Source organism: Caretta caretta, chromosome 9 (assembly GCF_965140235.1).
Source record: "Caretta caretta isolate rCarCar2 chromosome 9, rCarCar1.hap1, whole genome shotgun sequence".
NCBI lineage: Eukaryota > Metazoa > Chordata > Testudines > Cheloniidae > Caretta > Caretta caretta.
Window position 1 is genome coordinate 81,403,164 of NC_134214.1, and position 19,459 is coordinate 81,422,622.

The 19,459-nt window shown below is 40.5% G+C and overlaps 1 protein-coding gene across 10 annotated transcripts in view; it reads left to right on the top strand.

Moving 5' to 3' along the window:
* Positions 1–18,507, top strand: part of ARHGEF9 (Cdc42 guanine nucleotide exchange factor 9) — a 259,935-nt gene extending 241,428 nt beyond the window's left edge. For 6 of the 10 annotated variants that reach the window (XM_048863961.2, XM_048863969.2, XM_048863968.2 and 3 more), the window contains 3 exons: positions 1,623–1,866; positions 2,568–2,636; positions 14,454–18,507. In XM_048863961.2, coding sequence (XP_048719918.2) covers positions 1,623–1,866; positions 2,568–2,636; positions 14,454–14,635 — 495 coding nt within the window. In that variant the 3' untranslated portion in view covers positions 14,636–18,507. The remainder of the gene's footprint in view (positions 1–1,622; positions 1,867–2,567; positions 2,637–14,453) is intronic. The other 4 variants (XM_048863962.2, XM_048863963.2, XM_048863964.2 and 1 more) reach the window with 4 other exon arrangements.
* Positions 18,508–19,459: the final 952 nt, after the last annotated feature.

Below are 19,459 nucleotides of genomic sequence, written 5' to 3' on the forward strand. Positions count from 1 at the left end.
GTTACTGTTGTAAAACTGATGTAAGCAAAAGGAGAATCAGGCTCCTTGGTATTTATTTTATATCCTCTTTTTGGGGGGAAGGAGGGAGAGAAAAATATCTGAGCGCTGTTTTTCACATACAACTCCTCAAACCTGCATTTTCACATCTATGTCTGATAAACCGACATGGCATCTCTCAGCATACTTATTTAGTGGCACCTTCCCCCAGCTTTTTCAGGCATCTGCAGTGAGCACAGTTTATGCTTCAGTTCAAGGAATCAGGACAGCTGATGCAGAACACGGTGGCAAAAACAGCAGCAGCAATGGGGCCCTGGGTGTGCTAGACATGTCAAGAGGCTCAATGGATTGTGTGCATTTTTAGCTGAGCCATTAAGCAGGAATAACAAATAATGATTTTTCCTCTTCCTCTCCAAAATGGTAAAGGTGGGAGAAAGGGCCATTAAAACAAAGGGAGAGAGGAAAACCAAGGGGTGATCATACATAATACTGAAAGGTATAAATATCATGGAGGGAGAACAATGTTAAAGTATTCCAAGGTATAATGGGATGGAACTGAGCTTAGGGTAATTACAGGCTGAATGTTCCCAGTAATGAAGTCTGTAAGAGTGGGAAAAAGTGGTGGGAACCCCCCTTTTTTGTGATATTTAGAACTAGCTTGGACAAAGCACAAGTCTACTAGCTAATGTGCAAAATGACCTATTAGGTCTACTCTTTTCTATCTCCAGTTTTTATGTTTCTGTGAACCACTTTAGGACCATAGGAAGCAGATCAGATTAGTGGTCCCTCTTCTCAAGTTTCCTGTCATCTGCACAACAGTGCCAAGTACCAGATGCTTCAGAAGAAGGTGTAAAATCCATGTAATTGTCAATCATGGAATAAATTACTTGCTGGGGGAAGTTTCTTCCTGATCACAAGCAGCTGATAGTGGCTATTTTATGCCCCAAAGCCTGAGGGTTATATCAAGTGTACATTTTTATCGTAGCTAGCCTTTATCTATTCTATTAATTTAGCCAAAAATTTAAGTATTTACAGCAAATAAAGTTCTAAGAATTAGATCATATTTTGCAAATTAACCCTTTCATTTCTGTGCTGAAAGAAAACTACAGTGTTTCAAATGGTTAAGACTACGCTTGGAAAGATTAGATTTTTATTGGTCAGTAAAGGTTAATTTCACCATACACACACAAATCAATGAAAAAATATTTCCATCAATGATCATCAAAATTTACAGATAGACAGAGTAAGAAAAATGCTGCTTGAGAACTTATTAGAGTTTGATTTAAGGATAGTTACTTTACATATATATATTTTACATATGATGTTGGCAATTGGTGTTTTAATGCTTATAAAGCTTTAATTTTTTGAATCTCAGCATCTAATGTCATTACATAATTACTGTCTGCCTCCCCACATTGTCTGAGATCCTCATAATTTCCAGTAACCTCAGTGATTTAAACTGAAAAAATCTTCAGAAATGTATAAACATAAACATCAATATAATCTCTCAAATTTATGAAAAATAAATATTGAATTCTGCCAAGCCTCATTAAGATTCAATATATACTTCCTGGCATAGGCTTCAGTCCACCTAGAATTAAATGCATCTCTTCTTTTTCATGTAGGACCTGATACGAAGAGATATACTGTATTACAAAGGTCGCATTGACATGGATAAATATGAAGTGGTGGATATAGAAGACGGGAGAGATGATGACTTCAACGTCAGCATGAAGAATGCCTTCAAACTTCATAACAAGGAAACCGAGGAAATTCACTTATTCTTTGCCAAGAAGCTGGAGGAGAAACTGCGATGGCTCAGAGCTTTCAGAGAAGAAAGAAAGATGGTTCAAGAAGATGAAAAGATAGGTAAGGGATCAAAAATCAGTGGGAGGGTGGTTGCTGGGTTTTGCCCCCTGTGGGGGAGAAGGCCAAATTACTGTGCTTTAGAATTATAGTTTAACTTCATTATAACATCCCTGGCTTATCTCACAGTTGCTGTGAAGATTTGCTCATTTAGGAGCAAATGCTGCCCTTGGCTTCAAGCTTCAGCAGAAGAAAACTCCACAAGGTGATGCAGGAGAGAGAAATCTACAGTCCCCCAGCCACTGAGAGGCAGCAAAGCCTCACGGCTGCAGTAGTTTCTGCCCTACCTATGCACCACCACTGTAGGGAGAAAGGCAGACAGACTCACTGCTCTACCAGCCTTGCCCTTCTCTCTGTATTACCACAAAAGGTTATTGTAACCAAGATTGGCATCTGGCTTATTGTCTTTTGCTCATTCATAAAGTACTGTGTTCATTTATGGCACTGTATAAATAATGCTAAAAATAATAATGTTTATAAGGTTGCTTTTTAGGCAGCCTCCTCCCAACTGATGTTACAGTGAGGCTTTACTTTAAAAGAAGATTTGTTTTTTATTAAAATGTCTCTCTGTATGGGTAGCCCCACCAGGCAATGCTTTGCCATCTATGGGTTATTAGTTTCATAAATGGTGCATGAAGAAATACTCAGAAAAAGAGGGTTGGAAAACGATTTTCTGAATTCTTTGCCATATTCCCTTTTTCCAGGCTTTGAAATTTCTGAAAATCAAAAGCGGCAAGCGGCAATGACAGTAAGGAAAGTCAGTAAGCAAAAAGGTAATTGGCAGCATGTCTCTCGTTAGGTGAAGCCAGGGTGGGGTGGGGCTTTATGCTGGACTGCAGTCCACGTTCCCTTTGATTTTTCACCAGTCTCTTTTTTTATCTCGTTTGTGTGTTTCATATAATTTGTTGATGTATCCATGGGCCAAATTCATTTCTGGTGTAACTCTGTTGAAGCCAGTGGAATTACAGCAGAGGTGATTTTGATCTCCTCTGTCCAGTCTAGTATCCAAAAGCAATCCTGTGGGCAGGAATTTATCTCAAACCATAGACAGTATGTAGATTCATCTCACCCCGGACTGAAACTAAAGCCGGTGAGAAGATACAAAGAGGCTTTGCTAATTCCCAGAGTCTCCCATTGGAAAAGAAAGGGAGATGGCTAAAACCCAGGATGTGTTGAGGTCCCACCACTCTACTTCTTTTTGAAATGAGAGGCTCATGGAACTTGCATATAACCTTTTAAGGATAGCACAGTTGCATCAGCACTAGCAAACATAGCATCCTAGTAAAGACACTATATATCAAATTGTCCTAGAAGATCATATTCATCCCCCTGCCTGGGAAGAGTACAGTCAACCAATAAGAGTCATGTCAGATATTAGACTGAGAAGTCACTGGCCAGAGTTAATGATCAGTTCTGATAATTCTTGCAGCTGCAGGTTTTGTAATGATCAATGTTGGGGAGAGTTAGAGAGGAGTCATAGTAACAATGTTTGAAGTCATGGAGTCTTCAGAAAAAATATGAGAAGTCATGAACATGCCATCTAGTTACCAAAATATCATGGCACGTTCAGGTCTCCAAATGGTTAAATGTTTTGGGAACAACTCAGGACTTCTTGGGTACCTGCAGTCACCAGCTGCCGCCTCCCTGTTCTATAGCTTTTACAGCCCTATGCTTGACTTTTCAAACAAACAATGTCTTAAACCTTTAACGAGTTCCTAGCTCTCTTCCTCACCTGGTTGTTCCATACTGTCCTGATGGTTCATTAGTGCTTAGTTAGGCCCAGTGTGAATCCATTGGTCTCCTATGTCCCTGCACTGTTGTTGTTGATCTACCGCCATCTACTAGCCTCTAGTGTTATCCTCTGAGTTGTTCTCTAAAAACTCTCATGGCCAGATTTTCAAAACTGGAAATGTGCAAAAAATGCATTTGGGTGCCAAATGTACGTACTGCATCACTGCAACTGTGCACAGGAACTGCACATTCAATAGACCAGTTTTTCATGTAACTGGCCACTTGTATGGGCACAATTCTGAAAATTTTCCCCTTCACTATCCTCTTGCGCACTGATTCCCGGAGCATGCAAACAATTCACTGAAATCACGCTCGCTGGAAAATCGCAGAATCTGTGACTCAAATGACAGCCCCGGCAAATCAAGTTCTCATTAGTGCTAATGAAACTGACTCAGCTCAAGTGTGCCTGAGAGTGCATATGAATATTTCCAATTGAACTGCTGTAGTTCCATCCTGACAAACTCAGCGTACTTAACTATATTTAGTTTTTACACAGCAATTGCTCTCTTATTCTCTCTCTCTTTCTTTCTCTGTGGGGAAAAAACAAAAGGGGAGGGGAATTTTAATAGCCCAGGCTCCTTAGGCTATACAATTAATTAGCTTCCCTCTTCCTAGAACATCAGTCAGCACCTCCCTTATCCAGAATGACCCTGTGCTCTAATATTGGGAATTCTTTTTATGATATGACGTCCTTGAGTCTGACAGAAACTCATTCTGACTCACACATCAAGTGGAACGATGTCAGATTGTTTTACCTAAGACATTTATTCTGAAATAATAACAAAACCCTTTACATAGCATCATTATATTAGCAACTCTGCCTCTTCCATAATGTCTTGTGCTTCAGTGAGCATAGCCCAGCCCCAAGTTAATTAAGTACTGATAAAGTAAATTTTGTAAAGCCAGAGCCTTGCTAAATACCATCAAAACCAGTTGATTTTATTACCCCATAGAGTGTGGTTTGGCTTATCGAATAATAGTGTGTAGAACTGGAAGGAACTTCAAGAGGTCATCTAGTCCAGTGCCCTGCACTCAAGGCAAGACTATGTAATAACTAAACCATTCCTGACAGGTGTTCAACTTTTTCTTTAAAACATCCAATGATGGAGATTCTACAACTTCCCTAGGCAATTTGGTCCAGTGCTTAACTACCCTGACAGTTAGGAAGTTTTTCCTAATGTCCAACGTGAACTGCCCTTGTTTCAATTTAAGCCCGTAGCTTCTTGTCTTATCCACAGAGGTTAAAGAGAACAACTTTTCTTCCTTGTAACAACCTTTTATGTACTTGAAAACTGTTCATGTCCCTGTCCCCGCCCCAGTCTTCTCTTCTCCAGACTAAACAAGTCCAGTTTTTTCAATCTTCTATCATAGGTCATGTTTTCTAGACCTTTGATCATTTTTGTTGCTCTGCTCTGGACTTTCTCCAATTTGTCTACATCTTCCCTGAAATGTGGTTCTCAGAACTGGACACAATACCCAGTTGAGGCGTTATCAGCTCAGAGTAAAGTAGAAGAATTACTTCTCATGTCTTGCTTCCTTCCCAGAATGATGTTTACTTTTTTTGCAACAGTGTTGTTATACTTTTGATTCATAATTAGCTTGTGATTCCACTATAACCCTGAGATCCCTTTCTGCAGTACTTCTTCCTAGACAGTCATTTCCCATTTTGTATGTGTGCAATTTATTGTTCCTAAGTGGAGTACTTGGCATTTGTCCTTAATGAATTTCATCCTATTTACTTCAGACCATTTTCTCCAGTTTGTCCAGATCATTTTGAATTTTAATACTGTCCTCCAGAGCACTTGCAACGCTTCCCAGCTTGGTATTGTCCGCAAACTTTATAAGGGTACTCTCTATGCCATTAGCCCTGATGAAGATATTGAACAGAACTGGACCCAGGACTGATCCCTTTGGGACTCCACTTGATATGCCCTTTCATCTTGACTCTGAACCACTGATAACTACTCTCTGGAAACGGTTTTCCAACCAGCTAGTTGTATTTCCCTAGTTTCTTTATGAGAAGGTCATGCGAGACAGTACGAAAAGCATTACTAAAGTCAAGATATACCACATCTACCACTTCCCCCCTTCCCACCACAAGGCTTGTTACCCTGTCAAAGAAAGCTATTAGGTTAATTTGACATGATTTGTTCTTGACAAATCCATACTGACTCTTATTTATCACCTTATCTTCCAGGTGTTTGCAAATCGCTTTTGCATAATACCCCAGAGGTTGGCCCTTGTGTGAGTAGTCCTATTGAGCAGCTGGCTTAAGTGGGAATACTTAGCAAGCATTACTCAGCATGAGGAAGGGTAGCAGAACTGGGCTCCAAGTTATTTGCAGTTTCAGGGTGCTTTTGTTGACTTATCTTGTAATAATTTCATACGTATTTGAAATGTATCCCCAACAAGGCTTTACCAAAGGCATTGATAAATACTTGGAGACTGTGTATTGCTAGTACCTAGTTGTAGTTACCTGTGCTAAGAGAAGGGTAACCAGTTCTCATGCTTCAGGATGACTGCAGCGAGGGATCAGGTAGGCCTGCTGCCTTTTCTATGTACACACTGCGGAGCTAGACATATGCATTGCAGAAAGGTTTGGGTTGCCTCTGATACATCAGTTGGGCCTCAGAGCACTTAAGCATGTGCTTAACTTTAAGAATATAAATAGTCCAATTGACATCAATGCTACGTATATGTTCAAAGTAAGCACATGCGTCAACACTTTGCCTGATCAGGCTTAGTAGCCACTGCAGGCCTTGATGGCCCAACCAGCTGATCTGATATGTTAAGATCTCTGTGCCCAGGTTTTAGGTCACTGGATTTGTTTTGTAGCCTTATTTTTACCATCTGCTATGTTATATCAGTTGACCTCTTCTGTGGGAAACAGCAATAATTTCCCTATGACAGAATGCATAAGGAAAGGATTGAAGCAGTTAAGGAGATGAAATGGGAAGGGCAATCAAGTGTGTTGGAGACGAACTAGAAAGTTTTCAGTAGTTTTAACAGCAGCGTATTTCATGAACTGTCATACAGTGTTTCCCTGAAGTATTACTCTGGAGTCAGCCCGCATATTTATTAAGAGGAAACATTTAAAGGACCACTAGCTGCAATACACTGGAGAGAGAAAGTGTGGAAGATGAGACTGACAAGGAAGAAACATCCAAACTCTGTCAGATAAACTTGATGAAACTTTAATCAGATGATTAAGAGACAGCATAAACCTTTGCATTTGGGGTTTGTTTTGGTTTTTTTTAAACCAGTGTCCTAAATGAATCATCCCATTTGGAACCAGCTTGCTGTTAACACATACATGCACACACAGACATACACACGTATGCACCTACAGGCATATATACACATGCACAACCAAGATTCCTTCAGAATTGGTTTGATGTTGAGCAAGTGAGTAAACTTCAGATTTCAGCAACATACTGGGATTTGCACTACTTATTGGATTGGGGGGAAATGTAATAATATCAGAGCATGTGCCTTAAGACAGCATTAAACCAATTCTCCACCTTCTTTAAGTCCATTAGACATAAAGTGGATAAGTAGCATTGGCTTGTGCTCCTTCCCAGCAGACAAAGTTGTGGGATATTTTTTACAGACAGTGATTCAGATCCTTCTTCCAGTAAGAGCCATCCAGCTCCATGCAACTTCAGTGGGTGTAACTGAGAGTAGAATTTAGTCTAGTATATCCTAGAATAATTAAAATGGGAGATAGAAATTCTGGTTTGGCTTGATTTTTAAAAAGAGCCTGTCACAGTTACTAGGCTATCTGCACCGCTGTCCCTTCTTGGGGATTTTGAGTGCAGCCCCAGCAGTTGTCAAGTCATGGACCCCCACCTCTCCTGGGGTGGAACTCTGCAGTTCGCCACTCTCAGATTAGCACCTGGATTTACAGTCCCCTAGGTGCCAGCCATGACTAACTCAGCAGGTCCAATGGGGGCCAGATCCTGCAGAGGTTTCTCTTTGGGAGCCTCTGACAGCATACCTTTGCAGTGAAACTGTGTCTCCAAAACAAGGCATGATTTATTTTGCCCAAAAGGTACACAGTGCAGAGAGGTGGATTTAAAATAACAAAGACTTGCATAGGTATTGCCTGGCCTAAACTTAACCTTGCCATCCATAACTCGGGAGGGTCTGGCTTATTTCCCATCTCTGATTTGGGAGAAACTGCCTATGCTGTTTGAAGCCTGGTCCCTCTCTCTGAGTGTCTCAGACTTCTCCCTGAAACATCCTGGCCAGTTTCTCTAACCACTTCCCCTCCCTTTCTGCCAGGTTTAGGTTTCCTTAACAATCAAGCCTATTAGGTCATGTCGTGCATCCCTTATTGCCAATGCAGGATTGCTCAGCACACTGTATTTCCCATTGATTTGTCCATTCCAGTTTTAAGTGACTCTAACAACAGGGACTTCAAAGCTCCCTTAGTGTATCTAACCATTGGGATTGTTTGCCAGTACCCCGGTAACGATTCCTCTCCATCTTCAGTGTTTACAGCCTTCAAAAACTGGTAGACACTTATCAAATCCCCCGTTTAGTCTTCTTCTATCCCCATGTATGGTAGCAGGTAACATATTCACTTCTAATTCACACAGTGCTTTTTGGCATACATTCCTAGATGCTTTCAAAATCCCCAGCCAAGATTTTCAGATGGGACTAGTGATTCTGGGGTGCCTCAATTTTTGGCTGTTCAACTTGGGGCTCATTAAAGAGGTCTGATTTTCAAAGGCACAGCACTTTCTACAAATTAGATCCCTTTAAGGTGTCTCAAGTTGGCCATTCAAAAGTTAAGGCTCCCCAAATCATTAGTCAAGAATATTAGCTTTTCCTGGACATAAGAACATAGGATTCATTATGCTATATAAGACCACTAGTCTGTCTAGTCAGGTAACTTGACTCTATCAGTGGTCTTAACCTAACGATTCATAAAAAGGAATGATATCCCCTTGTTTTTGTTATTTATCTAATAGTGCAAGCCTATGTGGGATGGGATCTCCCTTCTGAACCCCACGAGCGATCAATAAATGCTATGAAGAATGAAATTTGCTTTTTTCTCTTAATTTTGGACTAACTTATTCTTTATTATTGCTGTTTTCATGAGTAGCATAACAGTGGGCTAAGGAGCTGCATCTTCCAACGTGCATGCTTCAGTTCTCTTAGCAGACCATGGGGAGGCCTCCAAAAGCCGCCCGTGACATGCTGAGATGTTTCCAGTATTCCCTGTTTCCCTCCATACCCTAGTTGCTGAATTCTCCCACTACCACTAAGTGGCCTCATCCCTCCCCTAGCAGTCTGTAAAAATCCACCGAGAGCTAAATTCACAGCTGGTATAAATTGGCATAGCTCCACCAGCTAAGGCTTTGGCTCCAGAATGCATTCTCTCCCTAGCTGCCAAGTCTTTCTGCTACCCTCATTCGCGTTAAGTGACTTGACCTGATGCCCAGCTAACCTCAACTCACAAATATACTGACCCAAATTCCTCCCAAGTGTCATACCATCCTAATTTCTTCTGACATCTCAAACCTCTGCAGCTCAGTTGTCAAACATTCCCAGTTTCTAAGTGTCTTCTACCTGGAAATCATATGACATCTTAAGGGTTAACCGGCCCATTCGTTAAACTCTTTTTAAAAAGGGAGGGGAGGCACACTTGTATTTTCAGATATAATCAAGGTAATTTCCCTTTGTTCACCAAGCTTTCCACACTGCAGATGAAAGAATGTCATTACTGGATGAAAACCATGTTATCAATACTACTTCCCTGCAAATACGTAAAATACATGGTGCAAATCCCATTGCTCAAAAATTATATGGGCAGTAAACCAATGTTCCCTCTAATTTTTGACAGGCCGTGTGCGCAAAAAATTTCTTCTGTGCAAATTTTTGAAGCAGAGTTCAAATTTGTGTGCCATGAGTCAAATGCGCCCAAGCGAGTAAAATGCTTATACATTTAAAACGTTTTAATTTGCAATTTGTGATAATAATAGTTTTACACCATGTTATTTTATAAATGTCATTTTTAAATACTTAGACAAAGGAAATTTAACCTCCTTTCCCCTTCCCCCCCTTGCCAGCTAATAGAATCTGGCTGTGTTGATAGATGGCGGGCAAACAATGTCAAAAGTCGCCAGTAAATGATATTTCGGCCTGGCTCCGATGTAGTATTTCATTTTTTGTGCGCGCAGTGTTTAGGATCTGTGTGCACACGCGCACAGCTTAGAGGGAACAGTGCCATAAACTGAACCTTCCAAAGCCCATGAGTGCCCATTATACAGTTACCCTGTGGAACTAGCCACAGCATTTTCAGTCTGAAAATATTGATGATAATTATGATTTTCATAATACAGATGAAATCGGTTCTTCACTGAAGGAATTACTAAATCCAGATAGAATCTGATCTGCGATATAGTTAGGATTTCCAAAGCTAAGCAAGGTCAGACTGGATGAATATTTGGATAGGAGACCTCCAAGGAATACCTAAGTGCAAAAGGAAATGACACTGGTGACTAAGTAGGGGGCACTCTTGCTTCTGAGTCGGTTCTGAACAGATACTCCAGCAGAGTGCTGAGAATGCCATCTGTTGGGTGAGATGTGAAACTGACCTCTTGTCTTCATTAAAGACCCCAAAGGACTGTTTGAAGAGTAGAGGTGTTACCCACAATGTCATGCCCAGACTTCCAGTTGAGTGATTCTGACCACCTAAATTCTCCTTGTATTTTCAGTTAAATATTTTTTTCTTCCTATCTAGTTCTAAATTGTCATGTAGATTTGCTATGTGCTGTTAATAAGTGTCACCCCAGAAGTGGCTGTATTTCAGTGAGTGAACTCTGTAGTTCAATAAAATGGACAGTGCAAGGAGTATTTCCTCATCAAATGATTAATACTTTGGCACTATTTCCTGTTGAAGGGGCGTGCTGAGTAGTACACCACAGAAATATGTCAGAAATAAGGCAACTGGACTTGTGATGAGGTTGAGTGCGCCTCCTAAGAGGTGTGAATTCCCTCACTGCTGTTGAAACTCAGGAGAATTGAGGGTTTGCACCACAGTACACTCTCCATTCACCAGCAGTATGGCACCAACTTCAGCCCACTCTGAATTAGAAAACATTTATATTTTATCACCTATCTCTTAAATCTAGCTAATAGATAGGCAAGGTGGTTAGATGCCTGGAGAGGAAAGGAACATGAAATAGCTACCAATCAAGGCATGAAAGAAATCCTTAAAGGGTCAGGATCGAATATGCATAGAAAGACATCTTATATTTGGCTTTACTCTTTTAATTCTTTCAGTGCCAGGGAATTCCTTCTGAGATCACAAGTACAAAAGGCATTTTGGAAAGAAGTTAGGAGCAAAGTAAAGATGGCTTGAAATCCTTTCAGGGTTTTTGGTTTTGAGGGGGGGTTTTTAAGATGAGAAACCTAAGTGATTCAAACTGACATTGCCTAGCACTAAAATACTGCTCAATTTCAATTGACAATACATCATCTCTCTTTGCTGCATTTGCCCTGACAAATGATAAACTGCAAAGCTACTTTTTTCCCCTCAACCCCCCGGCCCTACTGAACAATCCTACTATGCAGCTGCAACCCTTGGAGTCTACCTTGGTGCAGAGTTCTGCATGAACCAGCAGAAGGAGCTCCAAGTCTGGTCAAGACTTGTGTAACTGCCTCCCTGTGCCTAGGGAAAAGCAGCGTGACTTCTGTGCCTGGAAATCTTTCCTTATCTATTTTGAATTCTGTTCACAGAGGCAGCCTGAGATTGCAGCATTCTTCACTGGGAAGGAGCTTTACTCATTTTTTCTGGTTAAATTGCAATAGAGTTATGGCTTTGCATATAAAAAAAATCCTTAAAGAGACAATTTAGCACAGCTACTTGAAGCTCTGATGAGGGAGGAAACCAGCTCAGTTCAGATACAAATATATTAACCCTTCATTCATTCTGAGAACTAATCTTGTTCTGAGGTTTTGAAGATGTTCTGGTAAGTGGGATTTTTCTCCCACATCCAGTGTTTCACCGAGACCAGAAATACACAGATACCCGAAGAAAGGCCATTCTTGTGGCGTTTTTATCTGCTGTTGGAGGTGACATGTTGAAAACCTCATGAGAAAAGCTACTCTTGTGGGATTGCCGAATTTACTCTGCAGAGCACAAATACTCATATTTGCATGCACACAAATGCAAGGGCAAAATAACACATGCCTCCATGTCTGTAGCTGTAGTAATTGCATGAACAGGTTAGACGTACAATTTTGACAGTTTAGTTCCTCTTTGCTTTCACCTGGTGCCCAGGGTAGCTGGAGCAAATTTGCCCTCTCCTTCTATGCAAATTAGATCAGCCTCAGGACTTTTCTAATTTAGGTAAACTACTATGGTCATGGATCACTGGAACATAGCATGATTTGGCCACATTCCCTGTCACACTTTATCTTCTGCCACTACGTGGAGTGAGCCACCAGGGATTATTATAGAGCTGGCTATGCCTGTTCTATACCAGGTGGGGATTTCCCCATGCCACAGGTATCTTCAGATGCTGAACTAGAGTCTAGATGCCTGAGCAATCTAATTGGAGGATGGAGGTATCCTGCTGTCTCTATGATATCCTAGAGCCAAACCATTTAAGATTGACCCTGGCCCCTGTCTGTAATGATGGGACATCAAGCACTCAGTGGAACTGGCATTCTACTGTGCAAGGATCTTACTCAAGATTCACATATGTGAGGTAGGAAAAATAAGGTTGTAAACGCATGAGATTAGCAAATCTGATCAAGCATCCAAGAGCCTACCAAAGAGGTGAAGGAACCAAACAGATTGTTGTTTTCAGCTTGACTTGGAACACATAACTGTGATGCAGTTGGTTAGGGTTACTAAGTCATGAATCATGCAGCAACTTTTGCCCATGTTAAAAATGAAAAAGGATGACTGTACTTCCTGGACTGGATAGAGAGCAACGTGGGTGGTAGTATTTGTTATCCGATAAAACAAATAGTCGTTTAATTTCTTTGAAGAAATCAGTCCCATTTCCATATTCCTCGTCTCGAAGCACAATTTGAAGAAATCCAGGAAATGTTTCAATTCAGTCTGAAGTCTTATTGGTTTTTAACCAGCCTTGATTGGTATTTACTACAACAAAGGGGAGGAAATTACTTCTTTTCCCTCTCCAGACTATTAAAGTCTTAGCTTGTTATAATAGAAGGACCTATATAATGATGCACCAACATTAAAAGGTTGGCAGCTTAGTTTCACATTATAATGCATTGCATTTTTTGAGAGTTTAATTCTTTGCCTGTAATTGGTTTGAACATGTATCACACCTCCCATCCCCGGATCCCAAAGCACTGGCATGTGAAAGTCTGTGTTTGTGTGCTGGTAGAGACACATGCAGAGAATCTAATTTCTTTTATGCCAATCACCGTGGTATCTAGGTGCTAATTGTAATATTTTGCCTTCTCTAGCACCTCCCACCTGCGGATCTCAAAGCGTTTTACAAACATTAATTAATTTAGCTTCATAACCCTCATATGAGGAAGGTGGGTATTGTCCCCATTTTTCAGATGGGAAAACTGATCACAATAGGCTGGCCCACTGTCTCCTGCAGTATAACCCCGGGGAGCAGGAGATCTCCATAATGTTCCCCCCACATCGTTTTGTCGGGGGGCTGCCCTACCCACAGAATGAGTAGCAGGTTCTGCAGGCAACAGAGGAGATCCACAGAAGGCCAGAACTTTCTGCATTTGCTTCAAAGCTCTGATGTTTCCTCTTCTCTCCCCTGCTTCCTGGCAGTGTAGCTTCCACTTTATCACACTGCCCAAGGAGCTTGCTTAAGAAGGGAATTACACTTCATGAATGGTCTCAGCAAGAAGGAAGTATAACCAGTGGGCATATTACCTTTCCCCGGAAATCTCCACAAGCATAGTAATGGTTGTCCCCTCAGCCCCACCATCATCAGTTCAGGGCTACCCATCCTCTACCTCCCCCACAATCACTCATGTGGATTCCAGCTCCATAGAGCATCCTCTGCAGAGTTCTGTGTCTTAAAGACAATGGACCCCTCACCCCTTCTGCATCAGAGGAGGCACTCTCTGGCCCAGAGAGATTGTAATTTGCTCAAGGTCACATAGAAATTATGTGACAGAGCCATTAATAGACACCAGGACTTCAGACTCACTGTCTTATACTTCAGCCACAAGGCCGTCCTTTCTTTGGAATACCTCACCTGGAAGATAGGGCTGGAAAGTTAGCAGGCAGTGACTCTGGTAAGATTTCCCAGTACTTTCTAGTTTAGAAGCTGAAACCAGGCTGGTGAATTTAAAACAAACCGCTAGGGAAAAATCCTACAGGACTTAGTAGAGGAAGCAATGACTTCTGTCTTTTGAAACGAACAAATGGAATTCTATAGAAGAGGTACAGTTCTCTACAATGTAACAATTCTATAGACAAGACTTCACCTTTTCAATAATAGAGGGATTTCTAGATAACCGTATCTAATGGTTCTATAGGGCTCTCATGGCTTAAATTATATAGGACTTTTCCATAAGAGAAAAGCAAAACTCCACCAGAACAAAAGTAATTGATCTTTCTCAAATCTCCAACTAGCTTGCCAGTTTAGGTTGCATTTGGAGTGAGAATTTAAGTTAGTTGCTAATTTCATCCCTAGAATTGCCTTCTGCTGCTCATGTCCCCATTGTGTGGGGCCTTGGTTTTTAAAGCTATAGCAAGTAATATCATGAGTACGGTTTTTGACCCAACTGAACTCTGACTGACCTCTTTCTTTTTCCCTTCCCCACCATCAATGCAGGTGTCAGCTACTCCAGGTCGGTTCCTCCAGCCTATCCACCACCCCAGGATCCATTAAATCAGGGACAATACATGGTGACAGATGGCATATCCCAGTCCCAGGTCTTCGAGTTCACCGAACCCAAACGCAGCCAGTCACCATTCTGGCAAAATTTCAGCAGGTTAACGCCATTCAAAAAATAATACCTAGAGTGAGATGGAGAATTTTAAAATAAAAATTTTAAAAAATTAAAAATAAAAATAAATAAATAAAATTATATTTATAGATGGACCTTTTTTCGGAGAAGCACTGTTGCAATTAAAAAGAATTGTACACACACACACACACATACATATATATATATATAAATATATATATATATAGAAGGACCAAAAACTTTTTTTTGTTGTTTTTGGGAAGCAAACTACTACTAGATACTAGGAAGCACCAATGACTTCTACTCATGTGTCCGATTTTGTTTTATTTAATTGGTCAGACAACATCATTTTTTCTCTTCATTTTTTTTTTTTTTTTGTCCAACTTGTCATTGTCTCTCCAGGACGATTTCTTGCTCGTTGTGAGTTTGTCACTGAAGTTTCTTGCAGGCCACATTGGTGTATATTTTATTTTATTTATGCCTTTTATTTTTCTATTTTAGAGGTGGGGAAGATCTCTGCTCCCTTCCCTCTTTGCTCCCCCCACCCCTTGACTGTCCCCAAACTTCCTGTTTCAATGAACAGCATTTTCCCCCCAGCATTCTCTGTTCTGAGTCGTTCCAGTCTGGGTGTGCTCTGTTATGCACTGTGATATGCTGCTCAGTACTTCTATTGCTTTAACTGTTTTTATATGTGTTCTTGGGCCAGGGAGGGGGGTATAAACAAACAAAAGGGGGGAACAGATCTTTATTATGTGAGAGGTGACTTCTGTTCAATTGATTTGTTGCATTTTTAACTGTGTTTCATTTCAATGCTGTGTGTTTCAATCACACATGCCATTCCCAGTAAGATTGAAAGAGAACAATGGAGGCTTTTTTGTTTCGTATTTTATTTTATTTTCTCCAGAGATTTTTTTTTTTTTAGCTGAGAAATTACCCCGTGAGATGTCCAATACTAGCTTTTTCCTACATAAAGATGACAGATGTTTTAAAATTGCTTGATGGCCTCATGTCCTGCATTCTAGGTAGAGAAAAATTAGTTATTGAACACAAACAAAATGGCCAGTGTTCCTTCTGCAGGAACTAACTCAGAGGACCCATCCTCTCTGCCACACACACACACACGCGTAGCACCACTGTTATGAACCATTGATTACAGTTTACAGGAGCAACGATCCTAGATGTAACAGCCATTGCTGTACTTGCTTTCTGGTCTGTTATGTTTTATTTAAGTATCCCTAGGTTTGCCTCGAGCGCCAAATTACCAACCGGACATTAGCTGACAATGATGACCTATTAGGTTAAGGATCATTGCTTAAGTAATCGAAAACATTTACTCAACATTTAATGCCTCCAACCTGTGGAAGAGTTTGAAAACTGCCTTTCAGAAAAGATTGCATTGAAATCAGTGTGGCCTGAGACATCTTGCCATGTGACCAGGACTACATATCCAAATGTAGATCAGCAATCAGACTAGTCTAAACTGTAGCAATGGTTCAGCAAACTTGCACCATTGTCAATAGGCTGCACAGTAATTAGTTAACCTCTCTGTGTCTCTTTCTCTCTCTTTTTCTCACTCTGTGTATTCAGAGCTGCATTTTCAATGACACCTCCTACAATTTCACCCTCACCTCAAACACACTAGTTTGCATGTACGGAAGCCTGCAGTTCGGCTCACAAAACAGATCATTGCACACACGATGCCTTTTTGCTTGAGCAAATGTGGATGTTTTGCTCATATAAAAAGGTGTACGTGAAAATTTTGCAGGTGCTGCTTTGTAGTCTCCTTTGAAAATGTGGGGTGAAATGATCCAAACCCTAATTTGTATTGACTGTTTTGTTTTTAATCTTATCGGCCATCCAAGCAAATCAGGCTAGCTACTGATGTAGAGAAATACACCGGGGGGTAGGGGAGCACAGATTTAATTTTTCACCTGAAAAACAAGAACCTGTGAAGGCCACCAGTGAATGATTTCAATATTTCCAGGCAGCTTATTCTCTTGTAGGGCTAGAGCAAGCACTAAGATAAAGACACCATGCCATGTTATAAGGGAGTGACCATATTTCCCATTTAAAGCACAAAGATTATCTCGGCACTTTCTTTGCTACTTGAGAAAATACAAATAAGCAGCAAAGAAAGTCTAGTATTTTAAAGAGAGGAAGGCTCCCCCCCACCCCCCTATATGTAAATGATATATAAAAAAAGTCCAATCAGGAGGTAACACAATTTTTATATCAGAAACATTTTTAAAATACTCTTTTGTATCTCTGCTTTTTTTATGGCTAACAGCTCAGATTTTAATACAGAATATGTGGCAATTATTATTTTTGTTTGTTTAATAGGATGGGTGTTTAGAGAAGTGAACGAGACGATTCCTCAAAAGTTGTAACGTAAAGGATGAAACAAAACGTCTTACACTTTCTGAATGGCTGGAGAGAGACACAGAGAGAGAGACAGATTAGAGCCTCCTTGTCAATATGATGAAAATTACACCTATACCTTTGCCTTTTTAATTGCTTAAGGGAGAAAAGTAACAAGCACGTTAGTTAAGCCTGTTCATTTACTGTTTTGTGCCTCTGAGAGTGAGAATAAAACATCCATTATTTTTATGAGAAGATGCTTCCTTAATATTCAGCACTAGAAAAAAGAAACAACACGGCCACACCATTATTTGCATCATAAATCGAGATTCCCTTGATCTGACAAGGCCACTTGTTGGACTCACAGCTTCTTGCTTACGTGGAAAACCAAAACCAAATAGCTTTGCTAACTTCAAACTACCTGCACCAAAACCAGGCAGCAGGTAAAGCAGATGCAGGCCTCTGTTCCAGAGCAAAGCGGATTTGGCCCTCAGTTGTGGCATTCAAGAAAGCTCTTCCCATCCCTAAGTTGCCAAGGTGCTGCAAGAAATGAAGCATTAATAGAAAGGCAAACCAGCAATGGGTCCCACTTTTACTTACTTATTAATTATGAAATAGAGAGCTGGGTTGGGTGGTCTTGTATACTTGAAAGCTCCAGAAACACATTAGATCTGATCAAACTGGGGGTAATTTTTGACTTCGCATGTTATATAGATTTTCATTTCAATGCCAGACAAGAGGAACCCACATACTGTTCCATGGGCAATAGAACCAGAGATTGTAACAGACTTAGATGTAGAATTTCTCCAGCTGAAACTATATATATATATATAATATAAAAACCTCCTCTTCCGTAGGTAAATGATGCTCATTACTCCTTGACCTAGCAGAGGATGTAAGTTCAAGATTTTTGCCTCCCCACCCTCTCCAAAAGATAAAACAAGAACCAACCTAGGTGCATCTAACAGTTGTAAATAGAAAATAATACATAGAAAAATATATTTGAAATCTGTTTCAGTTCTTGGATGGGCACTAGCCATCCATTGCAACGTTATTGATAGTACACTGTGGTGCTTTGGGTTTCTGGTTTTGTTCTCTTTATGCTCTGTCATCTTTTCATTGCAGCTACATTTCAGGGAACATGTATATTTAGTAGCTTTTGTAAGTTCTGCATGGCATCACCACGCTTATTTTTCCTTGAGAAGATCAAAAGAGTCTGGAGGAGTTTAAAGGCACTATGATGATGCGGACTTGTAGCAGAGAATAAAAAAGAACAATCAAGGGTTTTAAAATACATGTTTGAAGCCAAATACTGATATTTTAGTGCTTTTGGGGTTTTAACAGTATGGGCAAAAAAAAAAAATGGATTTTGGTAACCCAGCTGATCCACACTTGCCAGTTTTATTATTTTGTTTATATTGGACTGTTTGACCCTGTCAAACAAGTGTCTAAGTTGTGTGTATAAAACAAAACAAAAAAAAGTGTTGAAAAAAAGTGTTGTAAAGACACTGAGCCTTATGAAAATATTTATGGAGTTAAATAAAAAGAAATGAAAAGGCATCTGAAGGCATTTTTAAATCATTTTCCTACGCAGAGTGGTCTTACTCTTTTCCCCAAGGATGTGCAAGAATTGTCTGGATGGGGGGGGCGAGTTTGTCAACAAAGCAGCCAGAAGCGATTCATATGGAACCAGAAAAGGGGTTGGAGTCCAATTCTGCATTAAATAGAGTTCAGGGGGAGTCTTCCCCAGAAACATTGTTTTAAATGATGGATTTGATTACTAAATTCTGGTCAGCTTTACAACGGAAGAGAAAGGCCACCCAACAGACCTCAAGTTGTTAATACACTGATGTTAACATAAGAAAGATTCCTGAGCATATTGATAGTATAGCAGAGGCCGTATTTTTCTGAGCAGGAAGCCAGTGCCTCTGGCCTGAGTGAGTGCCAAACATTAGTTTGCAGTTAAGACAACTCCAGTTATTTAACACTGGTGTTCAGATCAGTTAGTAACCCAAGCAATTCCCATGCTGATACCACTGTATCTAGAATGTATAGAGACGACACTGTAAGTGCCCAGAAGTGGCTGCATCCAAACAGATACCAATCTCAACAATAACTCTCTCTCTCTCTAAAACAATGAGGAGTCCTTGTGGCACCTTAGAGACTAACAAATTTATTTGGGCATAAGCCCAAGGACTTCTCATTTTGTTTTTGCTGATGAAGACTAACACGGCTACCACTTAAATCTCTCTCACTCTGTCTCCCCTTCCCTTTCACACTCTGTATTCCCGATGCTTTCCTGGGTGACTGGTAGTCAGCATGCTAGCATGGTGCGGGACTGGAGGATCAGCCCACTCATGCTGGCAAACCAATCAGCAAGGGGAATAAAAAAATAAAAGGAAAAATCATCAGTGCTACATGAATTACAGAGAGAATGCTGCAGCATTGCAAGCAGAGTGCTTATTCCAGAGTCTGTCTGGGCTAAGAAGTGAGGTCAATGGAATAAAACCTC